At 37.3% G+C, this 23,272-nt stretch overlaps 2 protein-coding genes across 2 annotated transcripts; one reads left to right on the top strand and one right to left on the bottom strand.

Annotated features, from left to right (window-relative positions):
- The first annotated feature begins 14,232 nt into the window (after nucleotides 1-14,232).
- Nucleotides 14,233-18,790, top strand: LOC132631737 (uncharacterized). The gene is made up of 6 exons (XM_060347434.1): nucleotides 14,233-14,390; nucleotides 14,485-14,540; nucleotides 15,275-15,398; nucleotides 15,480-15,586; nucleotides 18,351-18,405; nucleotides 18,482-18,790. The coding sequence occupies exons 1-6, from the start codon at nucleotides 14,309-14,311 to the stop codon at nucleotides 18,559-18,561; spliced, it is 504 nt and encodes a 167-aa protein (XP_060203417.1). The 5' UTR covers nucleotides 14,233-14,308; the 3' UTR covers nucleotides 18,562-18,790.
- Nucleotides 18,791-20,952: 2,162 nt separating this feature from the next.
- On the bottom strand, nucleotides 20,953-21,822 carry LOC132631735 (21 kDa protein-like). The gene has a single exon (XM_060347433.1). It carries the CDS (start codon nucleotides 21,744-21,746, stop codon nucleotides 21,129-21,131), a length of 618 nt encoding a protein of 205 aa, XP_060203416.1. The 5' UTR covers nucleotides 21,747-21,822; the 3' UTR covers nucleotides 20,953-21,128.
- Between the last annotated feature and the right edge of the window lie 1,450 nt (nucleotides 21,823-23,272).

Below are 23,272 nucleotides of genomic sequence, written 5' to 3' on the forward strand. Positions count from 1 at the left end.
TCGAGATTCTGTTTGAACTGTGATTGAAGGTTTGAATGAGTTTGTTCATCTAGAAAGCATAAGTTGTTACCTTTGCTGTTTGACATTACAGTATATGCTCAAATGTTTGTTACAATGCCTCCCTCTCTGATTTCAAGTATCATGGCTGAAAAATTATTTATGATGTTAGTTAAAAGGAACAATCAGTTTCTACTTCATTGTATTTTGTTGGCCTCTATCATTTGCAATAAGAGGTGTTAGTCTTTTAATCTCTTCTTCCTCTATATAGTTGCTTGCTTTGTGTATTGCATTATAGTATGGTTGTTTGTTTAAATAAAAAAAAAATGATTTTTGATCTCGTCTGGTCATACCTCCTTCAGCTTTGAAAACTTGTCTAAGCCATGCCTTGCTTACTCTTCACTGGCCAAACGTAAACAACATAATAAGTCTTATCTCCTATGTTAAACTGCTCAAAAGATGTAAAAAGGATAAGGTGACTAGGGGGTGGGAGGTTCCCCACTTCTAAATAATAATTGTTTGAATGATTTCCTTTGAAGGTAGATTAAGAGATGTCGTTTGAGTGATTGTGTGAAGATGTTTGACTCCCCGTCATTAATATTAACCCATGTTTTAATGTTACATTTTCAAAAAAAAAAAAATGGTTACCCTATTTGATACCAGTGCTGCTCCAGGAGTAAAATTGTTGCTGTGTTCTTGAGCATTGAAATCACACTTGCTATATTTTGAATTCTGAGAAAAACAGATGCGTTTTTTTTGTGACTTGAGTTATTGCTTTGTTTCACAAAAGATACACTGCTGGCGCTGTTGAGTTTAAAGAAACATAAGCTACATTGATAATGTCTGTATGATTGGTATGTTAGGAAACAATGTCCTAGAATCTGCATATAAGACTGTAAAGTAGCCTGATGCTTGTCTTTTCTCTAATACTTTGAAGCATGCCTTGTCTGATCCTCTGGAAACAGATACTGCTTTACATGTCAACATTGTTAACTTAGTTGTATTCTTGAGTTTTTGATAACTTTATTCTGTATGTGTTTGGATTCAAATGTTAGTATAAAGTTAGAAATGCTGCCTTTTGCTGTTACTTCTGGGCTGTTAGGTTTGAGTATTGAGTGTGAAGGCTCATTATTGCTTTCCCTACTTTCATTTCTTGAAAACCTAATTGTTTAAGTCTTTAGTTTACGAGCATGAAATTAAACTCAACATGTTATCCCAAATCTGTGCAATGTTGTATGTGACGTAGCTGTTTTATGTAATGATTCTTCCATAGGATAAGTATTGATAAGTGTGTCCATAATGTCCCAATCTTCTGCCTGTGTTCCTTCATCAGATTAGCTTAAATCAAAATGAATAAAGCACTGATGTATGTTTATGTCCATAATCAGAAATACAACCGTATACTTGCAGCATCTTAAACTCAATATACTTCCAGTAGGAACAACATTAAAAATTAAAAAAAAAAATTAAGTGTTTACTTTGGAATTGAGGTCGTCTGAGGCAACCAGTTTATTGAGAAATGAATTCTCTTCGTAACCTGTTATGTTGTTCACTTAAGCATACTTCATTACCATGAGTTGTTAAAGATTGTATGTCAAGCATGCGATGGTGAAGTTACACTGAAATTGAATAGAGTTGCAAATTCTCTTGTTTAGGGGGAAAAATCCCACTTTAAACCAGTAGTTAACCAGGGTTTCCAAACCAGACCATACACTCTTTAGTTTATTATGTGTTTGATTGAGGTTTAACCTGTGCAAAGAATCTTTAAAAGAGCTACTGGACATGTTTTGAAGTTTGTTTGGTTTTTAGTCAACCCACTTTCTTTAAATATATATGGAGTTTAAGATACATAGCAGCTCTGTTTGGGTTAATTGCTTTTGAATGTTAAGATAAAGGATAGTCTTGCGGATTTGATTTGAGCTTTAATTTGTTTAATTGTTAAAGAATTGTTTGTGCTAAATTAAGTGATCAACTACATTAGCTCATGAACTGTGGTATGGGTTTTACCTGATCCTGCTCCATTGAGAATGTCGGCTGAAACAGTTAAGCTCTGTCACTAAACTTCTGTTTTAAGGATGAAATGAACAGTGTGCATTCTGCTTGGGAATTTCTTCTTCCAGAACCTTTATCTCTTATGTGTTATGTGCCAAACCTGTCATTTTCATATGATTCAGAGCTCTTTTTCTCTTAATGGTTTCCCTATCGTCTTATGGTTGCCATGTTGACTGAAAGCCCAGGTAAGCTTTGGGTTTAGTTTAACCTCCTCTATTAGTCAGCCAGGCTTCGGGTTCTAGAAACCTTTTGATCTTGTGTGGGATTAAACTGGCATCTTTAGGTAATGTGGTTTATTGGACAGGGCAAGAAATGTGTCTGCTGTTTTCTAGGCTACAAGATAATTCATTTTTGGAAGTCAGTTTATGTCCTCTATTTGGTCAGTAAAAATTAGCTTTTAACTTATCTATTTCTACTAGTGTAACAGTAAGTTTGAATTCGTCACTTAGTATTGGATTTGGTTCCCGTAAAAGATCCCTTTAGGACTCCTTTACTTCACTAATTCAAATAATGTTGAGTTTTAGTCACTAAATGATTTCTTAACATTAAGACACTAAAATGTGATGCATCAAATTGTTCAGTCCTTTCCTTGTAAGCAGTGAGTTTGAATTGCTCTTTTTATTAATGTCAAGTTTCTGTTGTACTGGTGAGGCCTTGCAAATGGAATGGGTTTTGAATAAGTTTGTTGCTGCCTACTTGCTGTACCTTGAGCTAAGTTTGGCACACCCTTTAATTCCCTTCTGCTAGAACATCGCTGTTTCTGTATATTTTTGTTGCATTGTGGTGAAATTTGTTGCTGCACTGTTGGGTTGGCTGTTCGGTTTCAATAGGAAAATTGTTGAGCATGAAGGCTCATTTTGGTACTGTTGTCTGGCTGAAGTTATTGTCATTCTGCTGCCACTTTGTTTTAAGTAGAGGTGAGGATAAACTGCAATATTATGGGGGGCTTAATGATGCCATATTTGAGTCAATTTGTCACGGCTTTTTGAACTAAGAAGTTCTTGTTTCCTGGTTAAGTATACCACATTTATTGTCTATTGTTGCTACTGGTTGCTGCTGTTTCTGTCAATTCTAGAAAGACAATTCCCGGCTATATTTGGGTATTAACTGCTTCATTTTGCATAGATGATGCACTTAATTTTTGAATCGATAGTTGTTATTGCTACACTTGTGGCATATTAAGGCAGACAATGCTACAATTTGTGCTGCTTTACTTTGGCTTTTACCTTTGTGAAGCTGCTTGATGAATGTGGCTTTGTAGTGTTCGCTTGATACCACCTGTTTGCTGCTGCATTTGGGTCACTTCTAGGGCCAGTTTGTTGCTGCTATCTACTGCTATCTTGCTGCTAATACAAAGCCAAACGAAGCACATTAGACCTGAACCAATCCTGCCATTATGTTTCAAGACCTGTACTGCTACATTGTGAAACAAAATGGCTGCTTCATTTTGGCCATTTACTGTATTATTTTGGGCCAAATAGTTTTACTGATAGGGCATGTGCTACTACTGCTTTCAAGAAGCAATTACGTTTGGAAGAACAGATCCTGCATCTTATTATGGTTGCTACTTTCTCAAAAAATGAGCAGATGCTACACTCTAATGTTATGCCGCTGCTTTTGGTTTTGTGGATTTCGTGATCTGTTCTTATTTTGGTTTATGTATGAAGATTTTGTAGAGATCATTTGTATTTCAATTCTAGATTACGAACCAGCATCTAGTTTGAGAATCACTTGTTTCAGTTTGCTTTGACTACAACAAATACAACAAATGATGTGCACATTTTGAGGAAGAAATTAAATAGACCACCCATGAAGTCTAAATCTGTAGATCGTAAAAATGGTAAAATGCATCATTAAAATATCAAACTTTGAAGGAAACTTCGACAGCTAAAGCAACTGTCTTGTTTTTTGTTTCTCAAATTTGAGGACTCTGCACATTACATTTACTGGGCGAAGAAATTGGTTCTTCTCCAGGCACTTTTTCTTCTGTGGCATTGTCAGGAGGAGCCTGTTCTCCACTTACATCATTTTCTGGATGGAAATTAATAGGAAATTTCGTGACTCGGGGTTTGTCAACCAAAATATTCCTCTGGACCCTATCAACCAAAACCTTTTGTAATGTTGACGGCGCTCATTGTCTTTACAATATGTCACCTTCTTATGTATTTCGGTCTATTGCCTAATTAATGTACTCGCTATTTCCAAACTCAAGTGTCTCAATTAAATGGCTTGGATCACTCTATCATGATCTCGAATATTTGCCGTTAGGCCTACCTCTGGCATAAAGAGGTCCCTGCATCTTAGGTCGTGTTATTAATGTATGTGTTATAAACTTTGTAAGTTGTTTGCTCGCTTACTTGCTAAGTGATTCATTTGAATTTACTTGCGATTACTTGATGCAAAGAGAATTATTTGAATTTATTTTTCTACTTGTTTAGTTTTAATTCTTTAGAGGTTGCCTAGCATTGAACATTGCGTTGGTTGCGAATCTGCGTTAAGAACAAGATACAATGGCAAAAAGATCTGAATCATTCAACATCGGTGTGGGATTGGTGCAAGCGCAAAATGAGGATAGCGAGAAGAATGTGGTACAAAGAAGCGTGTTGGTCAATTTGGGAAATACCTTCAGCCTTCTTACTAACACAAGTTCAGCTTCCAGCTCAACCCAAAACATTTCCTTCACTATTTCTCCCCACTCAACTCCTACATATGTGCCACCAAGATACTCTATTAAACCAGAAGCCTTGCAAGTCACGTTGATGCCTAATGTCCAAAAGCCTGCACTTGCAGCACCCTTCACAGAAAACCACCAAAATCAGCTAGTGGTATGCCCATACAAGAGATTGAGAAATGAAACGAATGCAATCAATTGGGATGACTCGGATAGAGAGCCTCACAATTTAAGAAGGATTGTCGAAGAAGAGATGCGGGCAAGAAATGTCCAAAGTTTAAGATATGAAAGCTTGTGCATGCTTCCAAATGTTGAGTTGCCGCCAGGATTCAAAGTGCCAAAATTCAACACCTTCAATGGCAGAGGAAGTCCTGTTACGCACTTGAAGGACTATTGTAGCAGATTAATGGGAATTGGACGAAATGAAGCCATACGAATGAAATTATTCATTCAGAGCCTATCAGGGTTAGCATTAGATTGGTACACAGAACAAGATTTTCGCAAATGGTACACATGGGAGGACATGGCCCGCGACTTTGTAGAACAATTCAAGTTTAACATCGGGGTTAGTCCAAATCTTTATGATATGCGTGAGATAGAAAGAATGCCACGTGAGTCTTTTCAGGAATATGCCATCCGATGGAGATTGGAAGCTTAAAAAATACGCCCTTCATTGCCCGAGAATGAGTTGATTTCAACTTTCATCCAAACGCAAAAGGGCATATATTATGAAAAGTTGTTATGTGCGCGGTTACGTGACTTTTCTGATCTAATTCAAGTTGTAAAGCAAGTGGAAGCGGGAGTTCGAGCAGGAAGAATTGTTGACACTTCATCGGTACAAGCAACTTTTCAAGCTGAGACATTCAACAACTTGCAAGGCAAAAAGAGAGAAACCGACTCAGCTATCAGGTCTATATATCAGCCGCAATCACGACAGAACTATCAAATTTCGCGTGATCATATATCTCTTCATCAAAGAGGTTTTCAATATCAACCCGATCAAGCACAGTCTAGCTTACGACAGTCAGAGCACGTAAAATTCCGCACTTTTACTCCTCTTGAAGAGTCATTAACCAGCATATTTGAGAGAATGCAAGCCAAGGGACTCCTGAAGCCAAAGAAAGGATGGATCCCTAAAATCCTACCGCCAGATTTTGATTGGTCCAAGAGTTGTGCTTACCACTCTAATGTTCTAGGTCATGACACAGAAGATTTCCCAGCACTTAAGCATAAGATCCAGAACATGATTGAAAAGGATAAGATAAGCGTGAAACAAAATAAATTGTGCGACAATGATGGCCCTCCAGTTGCAAATGCAATTATTGTTGCCGGTGATCCATCAAGATTGGCACCGAGACATTTGAAAAGGAAGCGTGGAACTAAGTAGGATGGTTAAAAGGATCTACTGTCATTAGCATTCTCTATCCACCCGCCCTATGATCAACTTTGGTCTTGGTCACTACCCAGTGTAATCCCACAATAGTGGGGTCTGGGGAGGGTAAGATGTACGCAGCCTTACCCCTACCTGGGTAGGGAGGCTGTTTCCGATTGACCCTCGACAACCCTCCTCCTTTATCCGGGCTTGGGACCGGCAATGTGAGCGAGCTCACACAGGCGGAGTTCCTATGATCAACTTTCTTTCTCGTAATTTTGCTAAAGCTTATGAACTACTTGGACACGGTCTTAATATAGTTGAAAAAATCCATTTTCCCCATAAAGCAACATTGGAGCAGCTTTGCAAATGACCTATCATTATTCGACAAAGCATGAATCGAAATCCCGAGCAATATATTAGCGTCGCCAGATTTGTCGCAATGCCATCACCACGAGAAATGCAGATTCAATGCCAAAGCTTCAGTGTTCAATGCAAGGCAACCATTTTATTTTACACTAACAAGTTTTCTTTGAGTAACGCAGGGGCATATTTTAGCTATTCTTGAAGGATATCACACAGTATCAAGTCGGCAATTGCAAAATTCAGATAAAGCAAAGGGCAAAGTCAACTTAATACTGATTAAATTTGAAACTTACAAATTTCTTTGAGTGCAGGAACTTTCAGATGCAAATTTTGGCAGGGTATAAGGTCCCCAAATCTTCGGCACTGCATCATGAATATTTGCTGCTGCAAATTACGCACCGCGGCAAACTCGTCTGACCGCATATGAATCAAGCATCACAAAAGCTCTTCGCTCCGCACCAATTTTAGTAATCATAAATCAAGCACCGCATTTAGGCTAGTCCGCCTTTAATAGGACATTTTAGGATCGTCCGCCTTTAATAGGACATTTTAGGCTCGTCCGCCTTTAATAGGACATTTTAAGCTCGTCCGCCTTTAATAAGACATTTTAGGCTAGTCCGCCTTTAATAGGACATTTTAGGATCGTCCGCCTTTAATTGGACATTTTAGGCTAGTCCGCCTTTAATAGGACATTGTGGGCTTGACCGCCTTTTATATGTTGCATGGGCTGAGCACCGCCCTCTTGATGTTCTGCAAAAGGCTGAGCATCGCCTTCTATCTGTCGCATGGGCCATGCACCGCCCTTTGAATCTCTGCATAAGGCTGCGCACCGCCTTTCATGCTGCATGGGCTATGCACCGCCCTTTTAAATTTCTTTATAAGGCTGCGCACCGCCTTTCATGTCGCATGGGCTGCGCACCGCCCTTTTATAATTTCTGCATAAGGCTGCGCACCGCCTTTCATATGATGCATTGGCTGCGCACCGCCCTTTGCATCGCTTTCATATATTTCATGGGCTGCGCACCGCCCTTGGAAATCTCTGCATAAGGCTGCGCACCGCCTTTCATGTTGCATGGGCCATGCACCGCCCTTTTGAAAATTTCTGCATAAGGCTGCGCACCGCCTTTCATATGATGCATGGGCTGCGCACCGCCCTTTGCATCGCTTTCATATATTTCATGGGTTGCGCACCGCCCTTGGAAATCTCTGCATAAGGCTGCACACCGCCTTTCATGTTGCATGGGCCATGCACCGCCCTTTTGAAAATTTCTGCACAAGGCTGCGCACCGCCTTTCATATGACGCATGGGCTGCGCACCGCCCTTTGCATCGCTTTCATATATTTCATGGGTTGTGCACCGCCCTTGGAAATCTCTACATAAGGCCGCGCACCGCCTTTCATGTTGCATGGGCCATGCACCGCCCTTTTGAAAATTTCTGCACAAGGCTGCGCACCGCCTTTCATATGATGCATGGGCTGCGCACCGCCCTTTGCATCGCTATCATATATTTCATGGGCTGCGCACCGCCCTTGAAAATCTCTGCATAAGGCCGCGCACCGCCTTTCATGTTGCATGGGCCATGCACCACCCTTTTGAAAATTTCTGCACAAGGCTGCGCACCGCCTTTCATATGATGCATGGGCTGCGCACCGCCCTTTGCATCGCTTTCATATATTTCATGGGCCATGCACCGCCCTTGGAAATCTCTTCATAAGGCCGCGCACCGCCTTTCATATGTTGCATGGGCTGCGCACCGCCCTTTGAAATTTCTGCATAAGCCTGAGCACCGCTTTTCATATGTTTCATGGGCTGCGCACCGCCCTTTGAAATTTCTGCATAAGGCTGAGCACCGCCTTTCATATGTTGCCTGGGCCATGCACCGCCCTTTGAATTTTCTGCATAAGGCTGAGCACCGCCTTTCATATGTTGCATGGGCTGTGCACCGCCCTTTAAGAAATTTTCTGCATAAGGTTGAGCACCGCCTTTCATATTTTGCATGGACTATGCACCGCCCTTTTGAATTTTCTGCATAAGGCTGAGCACCGCCTTTCATATGTTGCATGGGCTGCGCACCGCCCTTTGAAAATTTTTGCATAAGGCATCGCACCGCACCTGCCTTGCTTATTTATTTTCAAATGCCCTTGCGTATGCTCGCAGCCGCATTACACCGCACTTGCATCGCTTTATTTCAATATTTATTTTTACTGACTATTCTTTATCTAGTTTAAAGTTTCGCAGGAGCTTTAGCACAACGTGAAACTATTTCTTCCGCAGCGAACTGGGGCAATACGTCGGAAAGGATAAGCAGACTTCCCGACAAGGGTCAAAGATCTACCTCGAACACTCGGCTCCAATTTCAAATTTCCCGTTCGCGTTCCAGCACACTCAATTTTCAGAGTTCTATTACAATACCCAGTGTCATCATAATTCGACACTGGGACAATATTTTGAAAAGTTTCGCATCAAATCGTGAGTTGCCAGTCATAGGTGTCGTAGTCATCCCAGAACTACACACGGCCTGATTCTCGTGCAACCCGAGATATGTAGGCGATTCAGAGACCAGAGTTCGGCCGTAATTTTCTTTACCCTTAGTCCTCCACAATCCTTTAGCCGGGACAAAATAGGCTACTAAGTCAACGTCTTTGCCCGAAAATTCTTTCATCATTACCAGGCAAAGAGGGACAAGTTGTTGACACCCAATTTTGTCCCACCTTTTCTTCGAAATACCTATTTTTCGCTTCCAATATTTTGACAACTTTAAAAAATAATTATTTGCATTTTTTACTATAATTATTAGCTTTTATTAATACCGGCATTTCATTATCCTGTCATTATCTTTTACTACCATCACTACTTCCATTATTATTACTATTATTATTATTATTATTATTATTATTATTATTATTATTATTATTATTATTTTTGTTATTATTATTATTATCAGTATTATCATAATTTGCGTTTCAGCATTTTTACCACCTTATGCATACGCATCGCATTTATTTCGCACAATTAAATGATAGCATTTATTTATTTTCAAAATATTATTGCACGGCTATTGCAACGTCATATGATTTTATTACCTGAGCACTAATAATTACATATTTTATATAGCACACTTAGTATATAGTTAATTAAAATGGGTCTTTTATTTAGAAGTCAAACTGTTTCTTTCACTCAACCCATATTTTTAATTCATCTGGCCCAAATCAAAGCCCAATCAACAACATTATTTTTCGGACTAGCCCAGTATCACTTAAAATAATTACCAGCCCATTCATTTTAATACCCAGCCCAAAAGACAAATCGACCCAATCCATTAAATCATTTGACCCGACCCAATTCTATTTGAGCAAAAGGAACCACTAGGGTTCCTTTCATTCTCACCAGCCGCACACCCCACACTCCCTTTCTCTTCCCTATTCCTCTCTCCTCCTTCGATCTCATCTCTCCCACACTCACTCTGTACCCCCCCCCCCCCACTTCGCCCTGCTCCCCACCCTTCTGTCCCCCACTTCCCTTTGTCCCCCACTTCCCTTTGTCCCCCGCTCTTCTCTCTCTCCCGCTCCTCCCTCTTTCTTCAACGCCAAAAGAGCAAAAACCCTATAAAATAGTAGTGAGTTGAATCGTAAAGGAGGTCGTTCGGCTGCAAAAAATCCCCCCAAAAAAATACAAGTTTTTAGCCGTCCAGAATTCCCGAAAAGAGATTAGTTTTTCAGTAGTTGCAGTAAGTCTGCATATCGGGTCTCTCTCTTTGTCGAGCCGCACAAAAGTCCCTAAAAAGTTTCGATTTTCAGCTGCCCAAAATTGCTTAAGCAATATTAATTTCATCAGTCTTAATATGGAGTGAAAGTGTTGAATCATTTTTTGGTTTTTCGTTTGCTCTGTTGTTGCTGTGAACCCGAGCCTCGCAAGCTCGGATTTGGCAGTCTTTCGAGGTAAATCTGAAACCCCCCGCACCCCATTTCACTGCACTTGCAAAAGGTCAACAATTTACCTTCTTCTTTGAAGTTCATTTTTATTTTCGATGTGATGTTTGTATGAGTTAGCTTTCTATGTCGACATGTATTTGTTTCGGTTTCAGTATTAGTTAAGGAGTAAGTATCGTTAGGTGTTTGATTTGGCATGTTGAAGTTTGTTAGTATAATTATGTTATTCGGTAGTTTAAACTAGGATGGCATATGTTAAAGTTGGTTATGTTTAGTTGTGATCTTCTTATTTGCTAAGTTTAATCATGCTTAAGAGTATTTGATTCCTGCTTATTTGGTAGCTTAGGTCCTGTTTAGTCGAGATTCAGTATGTTGAGTAATCAGGTCGATCGACGTTGTGCCTACTTCAGCCTCTGTTTTGTATTATCTGTTTTCATATGCTTTACATTTTTATTGGTTTAGGTAATGTGATAATATTGATAGATATTATTCCAGTTCTGTTTAGATTAGTTTGATTTAGTTTTGTTTAGTTTGAGTTTAGTATGTTTTACTGTGGATCATTTGATCTTCAGTATATCGTTTGAATGATACTAGTATGTTACTAGCAGTTTTAAGGCTGTGTGTGGCCGTTGTTTTCTCTGTTTCAGACTGGTTCAGACTCTGTGTGTTTGTAGCTTATTTACATGCGTGCAATGTACTCTATGAACTGTTGAAAGCATGTTTAGAAGATCAAAGATCAGTTTAAGCTGGGTAAAGGCGGATATTAATGTGCATTTGTTTTGAACATCTAATAGTGGGATTGGACGAAATATGTTTCCTTGTCTTGCATTTGTCTGCTGATTAAAAAATAATAACAAAGTCTGTCCATTTCTTGCCTATTATGATGTCACTAAAGTCCCTGTTTGTTCTATGAGAACTTTGATAAGTGTTTAGCATTGGCATGAGCTTGTCTGATCTACTTGGTTAAGTGTGTGTTAGTTAATATCTGTGCTAGTGTTTGTTTAGTTTAGCTGAGCTTAGTCTTAGTAAATATAGCATAGCATTAATTAATCATGTAGTTAGTTCAAGAATCATACATGTTAGATTTGTTCATTTATTAGCTTGTTCTATGTGTTGGTATAGCTTTAAATCTAGTCAGTAATTTTCATGCCTCGGTAATTTAGGTGTTTGAATTCTGTTTTTGTTTAGCTCCCATGGTTCATGTGTTTATGCTTAGTTTATTGTCAAATTCCACTTTAGCTTTTGAAGTTTCGTGATTAGTTCAATGATCATTTGCTGCTCTCTCATTAACTTTGATTGAGAAATGACCAGTTTAAATCGTCTCGATTCAGATACTAATATTATTTTCCTTTCTTTTACATGTACACATCGGAGCAAACAGAGTCTTAATTCGAGACTTTATCAAAACAAAGTCTCAAGATGAGACTCGGCGCACCCGTCCATAGAGTCATCTCGATCCGTAATTCTTAAATCACATTGGGCAGGCGAAACTCGCTAGAGACCGCCTATAACATTTTATTCTTTTTTCTTTCCTTATCATTCGTCTTCTTTCATCCATCTTTATGATTGCTAGTTTGTCTGTGTTTTGGATTGTGTGTGGTTTAAAATTAAGTGTAGAACCTATGATTCACGTAGGATTAGGAAGGGATAGATTTTGTCATTTAGGATTACTGCTCTAAACATTAGGTACTTATTTTTACCATATAGAGTGCATCATTCATATAATAATGTTTTAAACTTTGTTAGTTATAAGTTATTTGTTTTTTCTTCTCAAAGCTATTTTCTTAAATTTTAGACCTTAGAATTAATTAATCTAAGTTTGGCCGGATAACCGTAGTTAACGGATTCTAAAGGATGCCTAGCCCCTTCCCTTTAGGATAATATAGAACTCTTACCTAGAATCACACTGGTTAAGCAGACTATTAACGGAGGTTTAGTTAGCTTTACCTTAGTTAATAATTAGGTGCCTTAATTCACCTTAAAATCAATTAGGTGGCGACTCCTTAAAACAAAGCAATCTAGGAATCTCCAATATGTTGTACTCCGCTTCAACCCGGGTTAAAATGAGGTATAACATCTTGCATTGAAAAAGAGAATACATCACTATTTATAAAGAACTAAAGAAATAAAATAAAAGAAAATATGATATTTTCCTTATTGATACTAAACTAAAAGGAAATCAAATATTATGCAATTAATTTAGATCCTAGACTTAGAAAGAAAATAACTATTCTAAAATATTCCTAGACTAAAAGTAAAGTAAATATTCAATCATTAATATAAATCATAGAGTGAATCCCACTTTACCCCCTAACATTTAAGGGTTGGGAAACAATACCCCTCACACATTGAATGGGAACGATAACCCTCCTATCAGATATTTTCCGGTGAGAATCTTTTGTTTTTTAATAAAGATTTTTCTTTCTTTCTAGAATTAAATATAAAAATATATATCTCTTATTATTGTCCCATTCACCTATTCCGCTGAAAATAATGCATAACAGCTACTTGGAAAAATCTGTTAAAAAATATCTTTATTAAAAGGGTGAAAATGATTTTCACCCCCAACTTTGCCTTAAAAATCAAACTCCCCCCTCAACTTTGAACAATAGACATTCTCCCCCATTTATTCTATGTAATGACTATTTCATCCTTTATGTAATACATTTTTATATAATATATAATAATTATTTTTTAATGTAGGTATTTATAGATTCTTATTTAAGTTCATTAACATTATAAGTAGAATAATACTTTTATGAATTTGTAACAAAATCGAATGCTATTTTTTATGATTGTTCAATATTATATGCAGTAAGTATATATATGTATGTACAGGCATGTGTGTATATTTAAGTTTCACTTATCTCTTATTCTGTATTGTTTGTATAATACAATTCATTTACTGTATAAATAAATCATTTTTAAAAATTTACCTCTGTTTTTTAATTGTTTTTGCATTACCTGCATATAAATATATTTATAAAGTTATGATGAACCATTTTTCACTTGTATAAATAAATATTAAAGTTTTTATTATTTTTAATAAAATTAATTTTTTGTTTATTCTGCTAATTTATTTTATTATAAAACATCATTAACTTATATACTCAATTAGTATTTCGACTGCAAGATAATATTTATTTGTTATAATACATAAATTAAAAAAAATGAAAAATATCATGATTTTAAAGAAGTAAAAAAAAAAAAAAGAAGACAAAAGTTGATAATGTAAAGGGTGAAATAGGCATTTTAAAAAGTCAATTAGGAAAAAGGGGGAAAAATGTCTATTGTTCAAAGTTGAGGAGAGAGTTTTATTTTTAAAGCATAGTTTGGGGGAGTAAATGATTTTCACCCTTATTAAAAACAAAAGATTCTCACAGGAAAATAATAAATAAAGGGGTAATTGTTCCCATTCAATATGTGAGGGGGTATCGTTTCCTAACCCTTAAATGTTAGGGGGTAAAATGGGATTCACTCTAAATCATAATATAGAACGAATGTAAATTTTAACAGTTACTAGTGAAATCTAGTTGTAAAAATTTTTGTAATTGGTTTCTAGTTTATTTCACTGTAATAGATACTTCCTCCATTCATTTTTATTTGTTCATAATAGACTTTACACACCCTTTAAAAAATAATAAATGAGAAGAATTGATTTGAAAATGAGCAATTAATGTAAGAGGTAAAATAGGAAAAAAAATATTTTTCTCTTAATATGATAAAATGAATAAATAAAAATGAAAATTTATCTTTTATATAATAGACAAGTAAAAGTGAAAGGGGGAAAATATTTAAAAATTAGGAGTCATAAAAGTAAGCAGAAAAAAAATAAAAGTAAAAAATTAAACGCTTATTTCTGCGGGAAGCTTTGGGGCAAAGACGCTGCTGTGTTTCATTTTTGAGAAAGAAGGAAGAATATGAATCAAAGGTCAGCAGCAAATCGGAGGCCATCCGGAACCGACGGCTCTGATTTCTCCTATCGCATGGTCGTCGATTCCAGTACTCTCTCCTCATTTCAATTCCCTCAACTCCCATTTTTATTCTTTCTCTCTCTCTTTTTTTTAATCTTCTTAATTACTTGCTATTTTGGTAGGATACACGAAAGTTGCAAAGGCAAAGTCTCGTCTTGCCAAATTGATCTTTGCTCAGGTTTGTACATTGAATTTGTGTTGTTATTACATAAACATTGCTGGTTTTTATCTGAATTGGTTATTTCATGGCTATTTTTCAGATTGTGTGTTAAAATAACGTGTCAAATTAGTTGCTCATTAAGATACTACTAATTCATCAGCAACTTCATCTCCACTTGAATTGTGTCACTATTAAAAATAATTGGCATTTTAGTTTTGGATTCAATAGGATACTGGGGTTTCTTAGATTTTTGAGTTAATGGTCAAAACCACACATGAATTGTCATTTTTTTTGCAAGTTTCATTCTCCAACTATTAGCTGTTCCTTTTTTCTACCGGAGCTATCACCATCTATGTATTAAAACACACCTCGGGTTTGGGTATTTATTAAAACACACCTCGATATTTCCTACCTGAACTAAGACGATCTAATCAACTAGGTGTGTTTTAACACATAGATGGTGATAGTTCAGGTAGAAAAAAGGAACAGTTGATAAGTTGGGGAGTGAAACTCGCGAAAAAGCGATATTTCATGTGTGTTTTTACTATTATCTCTAGATCTTTTGGTGATTGTGTTATTTCATTCTTACTGGAATGTTGATAAGTAAAAAATTGAAGGGACGAATAAGAATGGAGGCTTAACTATACTATTATCCCGTTTTGAGGGTTATACACATTATGTTTTGGAATAATAACGTTTGAGCATTTTTATGTATAATCTTTCTGTTGATAAACTTGAATCATGTACTGCAGGTAGTCACTCAATTGATGATAGCAGCTAATGTATTTGTTTCATTATCAAAGAAGGAGTCTCCCGATAGAGTTTCTGTTTCTTCCCTTGCAATTGGCCTCATCTCTGTTCTGGCAGGGGAACTAGGTTTGCTACTGGATCTCATTCGTGACCTAATCAGTTTGATCCTTCACGTTTTAATGGGATGTTGTCATTTGTTATAATTAGGTCGAAAGAGAAGCCGATCAAACTTTTTGAAGTTTTATGTCTTTGGATCGTCGATGTCGATCCTGTTGTCAGTGGCATATCTTGCTATGAACAATCTCTCATTGGAGGTATGGTTGTGTGGTTATTCATTCTGATGAGAAAAATGATGCTACTAGACATTGTTTTTGATATTGTAATTGACAGAAAAGTATCCGCGACCTTGTTGCTAATATATAATTATGTTGAATTAGGGACCTCTCGCTTCTCTGTCATGATTGAATTGAAAACATAGTTGCTGCAAAAAGTAAAGTTGTTTTACTTCTTTTCAACTTGCCTGTGGCTTCGAAATTCTAACAAAAGAAATTTGGGCTGTGAGCAACAAATATCAAGTTTGTCTGTGAGTTGGTTCAGCAGTATGCACTGTTTTCAAATCTGCGATTTTGTATCTGACATTAGACTTATCTTAGCGCCCTATAACTAAGATACTTGATACATATTGATGATAGAATTTGATCACTTTTAAATTCCAAAATTGCCTCTCACCTTTTCTTCATTGATGGCTCATGATATCATGTAATTCGGACGTTAGACACCGACACTTGTTGGTTACTAACCACCCAATCCCCGAGATAGAATAGAATTTTAAAAAGCTTGGATAGAGTTTCATGAACTTCCAGCTGTTGACTCCTTTAAAGGTACTCTTGGTTTCAGTTTAAACGAAGATGAACTACAGTAATAACAATAATAGTAATGGTGTCAACTGCCAAGACCAACTCAATACCAGCCATAGACGTTATGTGGTGCTATCCCTGCAACTATAATTCTGCAGTCTGCAGTCATCCTTTTGTTGTGTTGCTTTGTTTTATTTTTTTTCTTTCTTTTCCTTGTTGGATAATGAGTATTTAATTGAATAAGATATAGCATTAAGGGAGGGCTGACTTGTACCTGAGGGGCTGCAATATACAAAAAGAGACTGCATTCTCCCCTATAGCTCCTAAAAAGAAGAAATGAACTCAAAAGTAGGTTTCTAAATTGTAAACATCCTTCAGTTTATCCAAAATGCTAGTTGATACAAAACCCACGTTTAAGTATACTTCCTCTTTGTTCCCAATCTGTTTCTATATGTCATTTTGATAAAGAGGGTTTCAAGAATAATTGTAGTGCAAATAGGTGTTCTACGTTATTCCTCAGAAGTCCATGATAGGCTGTTGAACAAGCATATTTAGGGAAGTCTATTTGCTGCTGAATATTTACCAAGTACCAGACTTGTGTATGTAGGCTTAGTACGTGATGTTGTGAAGAAATAGATAATTAATTAAAAAAATCCCCTCAACGTTTCTTGCTGTCTGTGTTTCTTTACTTTTTCTGTAAGTTGTTGTAGGCACAACAATGCTAGAGTTAGAAGGATTCATACTTAGCATGGATTTAGTTCACTTTATCTCTTATGCTTTATGTTTCATTAGATACAACCTTTTTTGCATGATAAGTTGTCATGCGTAGCAGAATGCACTTGCATCTGACTTTATGAGATACTACCAGCACTGATGTTTCAACTTTCTCTTGGAACTTGAATCACCTTTTGGCTAAAATAGTTATGTAGATATCAAAGCTCAATGATGAATTAGAGAACTTAGATTTACTTGGATGATCTTGAGGCAGATAATATTTTTACGCTAGTGTTTGAGTTTTTTCATGCAAAACTTTGAAAAAACAAGTTTCAAGTGACTTCAAAATTGTTGTTTCGAGGTGTATCTGGAGTGAGGTATTTAAATCTTCAACTTGTGCTCACAAATTTTCTACTTCCAATGAACTTCTTTTCCAAAAATAAAACGTAGCTATCCAAAACACAAACTTCAACTTTTTCTCCAATTTCAACTTCAAATAACTTTTTCCAACTTCAACTTCAAATATTGCGCAAACGGATCTTTGGAATCTTAAGAAGCATCACTTATATTTCTTAACTTTGTAAGTATCTTGATTGATAGAGTTATTTTCTCCATTTACATCATGGATAATTTTGTTGCACTATTATCATCTTTCTGGTAGTTGCTTGTTAATCTGTAGCCCAAAATAGTTAAGTAGATAAACGCTAGTCCTTCCTGCACAACCCTTTCTGAGAAGGGTAAAAAAGAGAGTACAACCCAAGTCACTGGTCTGCAGAGAGGCCGAAATCTCCCAACATCTTTATATCCTGGTTTCTTGTGACAATTCTTGTTTGAAGGAAGGTAGTTTGTTATGGTTCAACTTTTCTCTATTTATGCCCCCAAAACAAAAAAGGAAAAAAAGAAAAAGGTTCCACTTGTCTCTTCCTCTTCCTTACCACTCTATTGTTGCGCCTTCTTACTCTCACCCTCAGCACCTGGTATATCCTTTGTATCCTTTGTCGAAGATCCCTTGCTCTGTGTTCACCAGTCTCTTTATCCCCTCTTTCACCTTATGGTTGCCTCTTTTTAGCATCACAGTGACCAATGATATGTCTTATCTCATTGTCCATGAGGTCTGAAGTGGCTTTGGCAGTGCTCCAAATAGCTTTCGTAGTGGTTGATTAGTTAAGATGGAGGTAAAAGAATGCCATCAAGAAGTAAGTACAATAACTTAATTGGAGTTCACAAAGCACCATTGTTACAGCCTATCTACTTTCTCCTTTCTTCAGAACTAGTCAACCACTTGGGGGTTTCCCTTTTCATTTGCAAGAAGTTGGTCGTTCTTTGATTTTATTTGAATTCGCTTCTTCTTTAATTTCCTGCTATCAGTTTGGCTTGATTAAAATAATCTAATGATGTTATTGTGTATTTACTTCTTTCTTTGATATTTTGCTATCATTTTGACTTGATTAAAAATAATCTAATGATGTTATTTGATTAAAAATAATCTAATGATGTTATTTTGTAGACTTTCCAAAAAATTTCAAGTTTGGAGACTCTAAAGATTGCACCTGTCCTACTAGGTAAGCTTCGTATAGCCAAGCTGGCTCATCATATGTTGCATACAATTGATGTATTGACCACATCCTTGTTCTGCAGGATTTGTGGTACAACTTTTTGTTGTTGGTACAACCATTTCTCTTATTAATAACATGGCACCTCCCAAGAGGGCTTCTTGATCATTACTGTAACTCTGGTGTATTCTAAATGTCTTTGACTGATTAAAGAGGGTTCTTATATGCTTCGGCTTCAATGGAGATGCTGCTGTAAGTTGCTTTTATAAATGCAATTTCTGAAAGCTTTTCTGATTTAACATTATACAAATACTACAGGTAAACTTTCTGAAAAGATTACTAGTCAGTAAATTTGTGCCTTGTTCTGCGAGCAAGTAGTTCAATATGAATCAAATTTACATTCTGTTTTCGTTTTTTTTACAGCTTTCTTCAAATCAGGTAAATACATGAGCGTAAGTATAAGTATAAATGGGGCAGGGCATGGTGGGGCAAGACAAGCCTTAAGGATATAAATGGAGCAGGGCATGGTGGGGCAAGACAAGCCTCAACCCGCTTACATTTTTTGCGCTCCCGCTTGCCCCAGTTAGGATTTTTTTCAAAATTTTTGCCCTGCCCCACCTGCCACCAAGCCTTGCCCCAACCGTCGCCCTCCCCTTCTACAATTATGCTTCCATTTTTTCTCTTTCTTTTTACTTTGCCGTATTTTCTTATTAAGATAGTATCCTTCTTTGTTATCCTTTTGACCATAAACTGTGTCACACTGGTATAGTAGTATGTAGTCTCTTTAAAATATATTCCCCCCTAGATAGTAGCATGCAGTTGGGCTTGCACATTATAGTTTCTTTCTAATTTTGTTCATAAAATTTTATATTGTCATTTCACATCTAATTTTGACCTTTTTTCCCCTCGACTTTTGAGCATATCATCCTGCTAAATTCTTGTAGTTAATATTCACATACATAACAGATCCTTCCTTGAACATGTATTGAAGCTACAGATACAAAACCAAAAACCCATTTGGTCATTCCTCGACGGGAGAAGTGCCTAAACAGAGTGAACAGATACAGAAAGTTAATGGTTCAAAACAAGAAAAAAGAGTTTATAGAAAACTCCAAAAAATGACCATGACTTGTTTTTTCAGAGACCACATTGCTCTTTCAGCTTGAAATATACAAATTTGAAAGGCTTCATAGACCACATTGCTCTTTCAGCTTGAAATATACAAATTTGAAAGGCTATTCATGAAGAAAAGCAGCTCTTTCTCACAGCTGGGTTTATTGAACCTGTTCATCGTAGTTCCTACCCCCCTTGCCCCGTTAAATTTTTAAATATTGGTTGTAGCTCACCAGCCCCATTGCCATCCCCAAGTGTAATGATGATTTCTTCCTGCTTGTATATATATGAAAAGCAGCTGCATTTAAACCTTTCCTTGGTTTGCTTATGCTCTTCATCCACAAGTCATTTTTGGTTTCTATTGATGGGGTTGGGTAGGTAGTGCTTTTGTGCAACACAAGTGTTGCTACTGGGATCCATATACACGGTGATTATAGTTAAGAAATGCTATTCGACAACAAATTTTAGTGTAGCATGTGATTTTGTAGTACCCCACAATCTTATTAATGCAAACAAAGTCTGTTGGCATAAAGCGCTGGTCCCACTCTTTGTTCCGAGGGCCCAATGATCTTGAAAGCTACAAGAAGAGGAAAATTATTGGATAGAGTTGGGCAGTTGGCTATGCATGTGCCTAAATATTTAAAAGCAAGTTAGAGATTGACTCATGCATAAGATATGGCCCTATTCCTTGGGACAGCTAACAAAAACTTTTTAGGTAAAATTTTTTATCAAGTAGTACGCAGAAACCAGTTCAGAGTTCTTACGATGTTAAAAGGTTCACGATTTTCACTGTTGCTTGTATACCTAACCGTGCTGTTACTTCGAATTTGCAAACTATATTCCAGCTTACCCCAACAAAAAAGCTTTTTCAGATTTTGCAAAAACTGAAAGCCACTGGAGATCAGTAGTTTTCAATTTTTGTACAAACTGAAACACTTTTCTATCTTGCTGTTTCGTTGAGAAATAGCTCTTGCAAAGTAGTAAAGTTTTTCAATTTTTTATGTAAACGGTCCAAAGTATAAAATATAATAGTCATCAAATCTTAAACTTTGCTTAAAAAGTTTGGAAACTTGTATTGAAAATTCGCTAGACTTAGTTTGTTCGGAACAGCGTCACTAAGAAAAAGAATCCTATAATGTTCTTGAAAACTGGAAAACCACTTCCCAAACGAATAATCATCAAAATACATTGTTCACCACACGTAGTGGGAGGAGGATGAACCTAACGGCTACATACTCGCTTTTAGTTGGATTCTTTTTTTCTTTTTCTTAGCTGTTGAGGTGCTTTTAATCGGATTGGTCCGCACTGTCCTAATCATTCTATTCCCACATCTGCACTTCAAATCACTTTTTCGATTGACCGTGGTCTGGCTTCCTGTTGCAAGTGATCGAGGAATTATGCTACTAATATATCTAAGATTATATATTCTTGTTGCACCGTATGTATCATCATACACAAAGCTTAAATTTTCTATAAATGCATATGGAACAGACTCATATAACACAATCACCTTAAGCTGACGCCCTGCTTCTGCAGGGATCAACAAAGACAGAACTAATTAAGTACACTTTGTGAAAGACGAGTAATAACGCTATATACGTTGTATTTGACCTTTTGCTTTAGCCGTGGAGGGTCGCAAGGCTGTTGATCAAAGCTAAGGCATTGCTTGTCATATGTGCAACTTCCAGAATCTTTCCCCTTACAACAGTCTTAACTTTCCCGTTCATAACTTTTCCACCAAACCCCTCAGTGCATGTATCCTCATCCGTCAAGGCAGCACTCACCCAAGTTTGAATATCATTCATTTTAAGGTCAAAATCTTCGCCCCTCAGCTCCTTCATTTCCCCCAAAGATTTTCTCAGTTCCGCGACTGCGTCACTTAGTTCCTCCACACAGTCGCGCATGGCGCCGACCTCTCTCCGCGTCATGCCTTGGCCGTGTGCCACCTTCACCATCATGGCAGATGTCGATAGGGCTGTTACGAGGCTGACGGTGAGGGATTCATGGGCCATAATTTGAGGCGAAGCTCCAATGGCACTTGCATATCCTGATAATGAGCTGAAACAGAGGTTTGGATAAGTTGTTGACTTACAAAATGTTCTTATAAACTCTGTATGTGTATTTCCGGCGGTTGGCCTTGCCGCCGAAACTGACTCCATGAATGAAGAAGTAGTGAAGGCTACTAAAATAAGAAAAACAATACGGAAATGGCAACGGTTATTACAAGAACCTTCCATCTCTCTCTCTTTCCTATGTTTTTTGTTTGTTTGTCTCTCAATAACTAAAGTTAGTTGAGTGTGATGAAAATGGGAATGCCGGGTTCTGCATTTATAGGAAAAGTGCACAAGTGGGGATGAGCTTGTACGGTGCCAATTAAATGTACAACAGAACAAGTTCTATTTTTCTATCACAGATCAAACTATGTCGATGATAAGTACAAAATTATCACACTGGAACCTCAGTTTTCCATTAGCTAGAGAAAAAGTTAAAAGTGGTTAAATCTAAAATTAGATCATTAGAAAATCGTGCATCGAATGGTAAATATACCGGATTGTAGTCACTTTTTTAGAGCCAGGAAAGCCATGTATTCCCCACTTTTGAGTCAAAAAGGAGAACAGGTGCTTCAAATGGAGCAAACAAACTCACTTATTTTCTATAAACGGCTATGTTAAGACTAATTCAGGTGATCTTTACGCTTTTCTTAAATAACATGCTTAATGTTACAGCCTGCCTTCATTGACTCTTGGCGCCTGGTAACATTGCGCGCCTCAGGGAAGTTGCACGCGCGCTGACTTTGGACTTTTGAAGAGCATATGGCAAAAGGGCCAGGCGGGAGGCAACGAACCATGAAAAGATGATGCACTGGATGTCCTAAGAGTGTCAAGGAGTTTAGGAAGGACTTGAGAGGAATCCAAAGGTTCTAGCATATGAGCGACAACTGCATACGTTCCAGGAGTGTCAATGTTGCTAGTTCTCGAACTATGATAGGAAACTTGGATTTCCGGTGGAAGCCTTGTTCCTAAGATGTCCTTGAATATGCTTACTAAGTTTGGTGTCCTTTCCAAGATTGTTTACCTGTTGGCTTGACTTAGCCAAGCAGCAGTGACATTGTTGTAATTCGTTGAAGCTTCCAAAAACATCTATTTCTTCGGGTATGAGAATAGGATGAAACTTTATGGAGGTGTGAAAGAAGTTAAGGCGACTCTTTAGGAACGAATGACACGTCATTTTGAGATAGGAGCGGAGAAAAACATCTATAATAATAGTGCCAAATTATGTCATATGGGTTATTGAGTTTTTCTTTTTAAAATATATAATGGGGGTACCCGCCATCCTCGTGCGTGTTTATGGGAAGCTGCACCAAGTGAGCTGCCCCTCAAAGGCCAGTCTGGGCATCTCAAAGGAGTGTCTAAGGTACTATACGAGTTAGACTCTATGGGCGGCACAGAACTTCAAGGCTGGCATAGGGTGCACAACACATGTCGGAGGCTTCATGTATGGAATGATTATGCCCTGCAGGCTATCTTCGGGAAGGTTAAAAACCTCTGCGCTGATTGAGCACTGAGGAACCACCCTTAAGATTCTCAGGTGTTGACTTGTGAGCATGACTTGGATTCAGCCTTGCAATTAGCAAGGGTATGTTAGCCTAGACATGCAGTCGTTGGATGATGTTGAACTATACGAGATGGAAGTATGTTGCAAAAGAAATATTTGGCTATGTATTAAGGCAGTTGTTAGCATTTTTGAAAGAATCACATGACAA

Source organism: Lycium barbarum, chromosome 3 (genome assembly GCF_019175385.1).
Source record: "Lycium barbarum isolate Lr01 chromosome 3, ASM1917538v2, whole genome shotgun sequence".
Classification (NCBI taxonomy): Eukaryota; Viridiplantae; Streptophyta; class Magnoliopsida; order Solanales; family Solanaceae; genus Lycium; species Lycium barbarum.

Coding starts and splice junctions, on each gene's coding strand:
- LOC132631737 (XM_060347434.1), top strand. CDS start 14,309: ATGAATCAAAGGTCAGCAGCAAATCGGAGGCCATCCGGAACCGACGGC. Junction 14,391..14,484: donor TCGCATGGTCGTCGATTCCA/GTACTCTCTCCT, acceptor CTATTTTGGTAG/GATACACGAAAGTTGCAAAG. Junction 18,406..18,481: donor GATTGCACCTGTCCTACTAG/GTAAGCTTCGTA, acceptor CTTGTTCTGCAG/GATTTGTGGTACAACTTTTT.
- LOC132631735 (XM_060347433.1), bottom strand. CDS start 21,746: ATGGAAGGTTCTTGTAATAACCGTTGCCATTTCCGTATTGTTTTTCTT.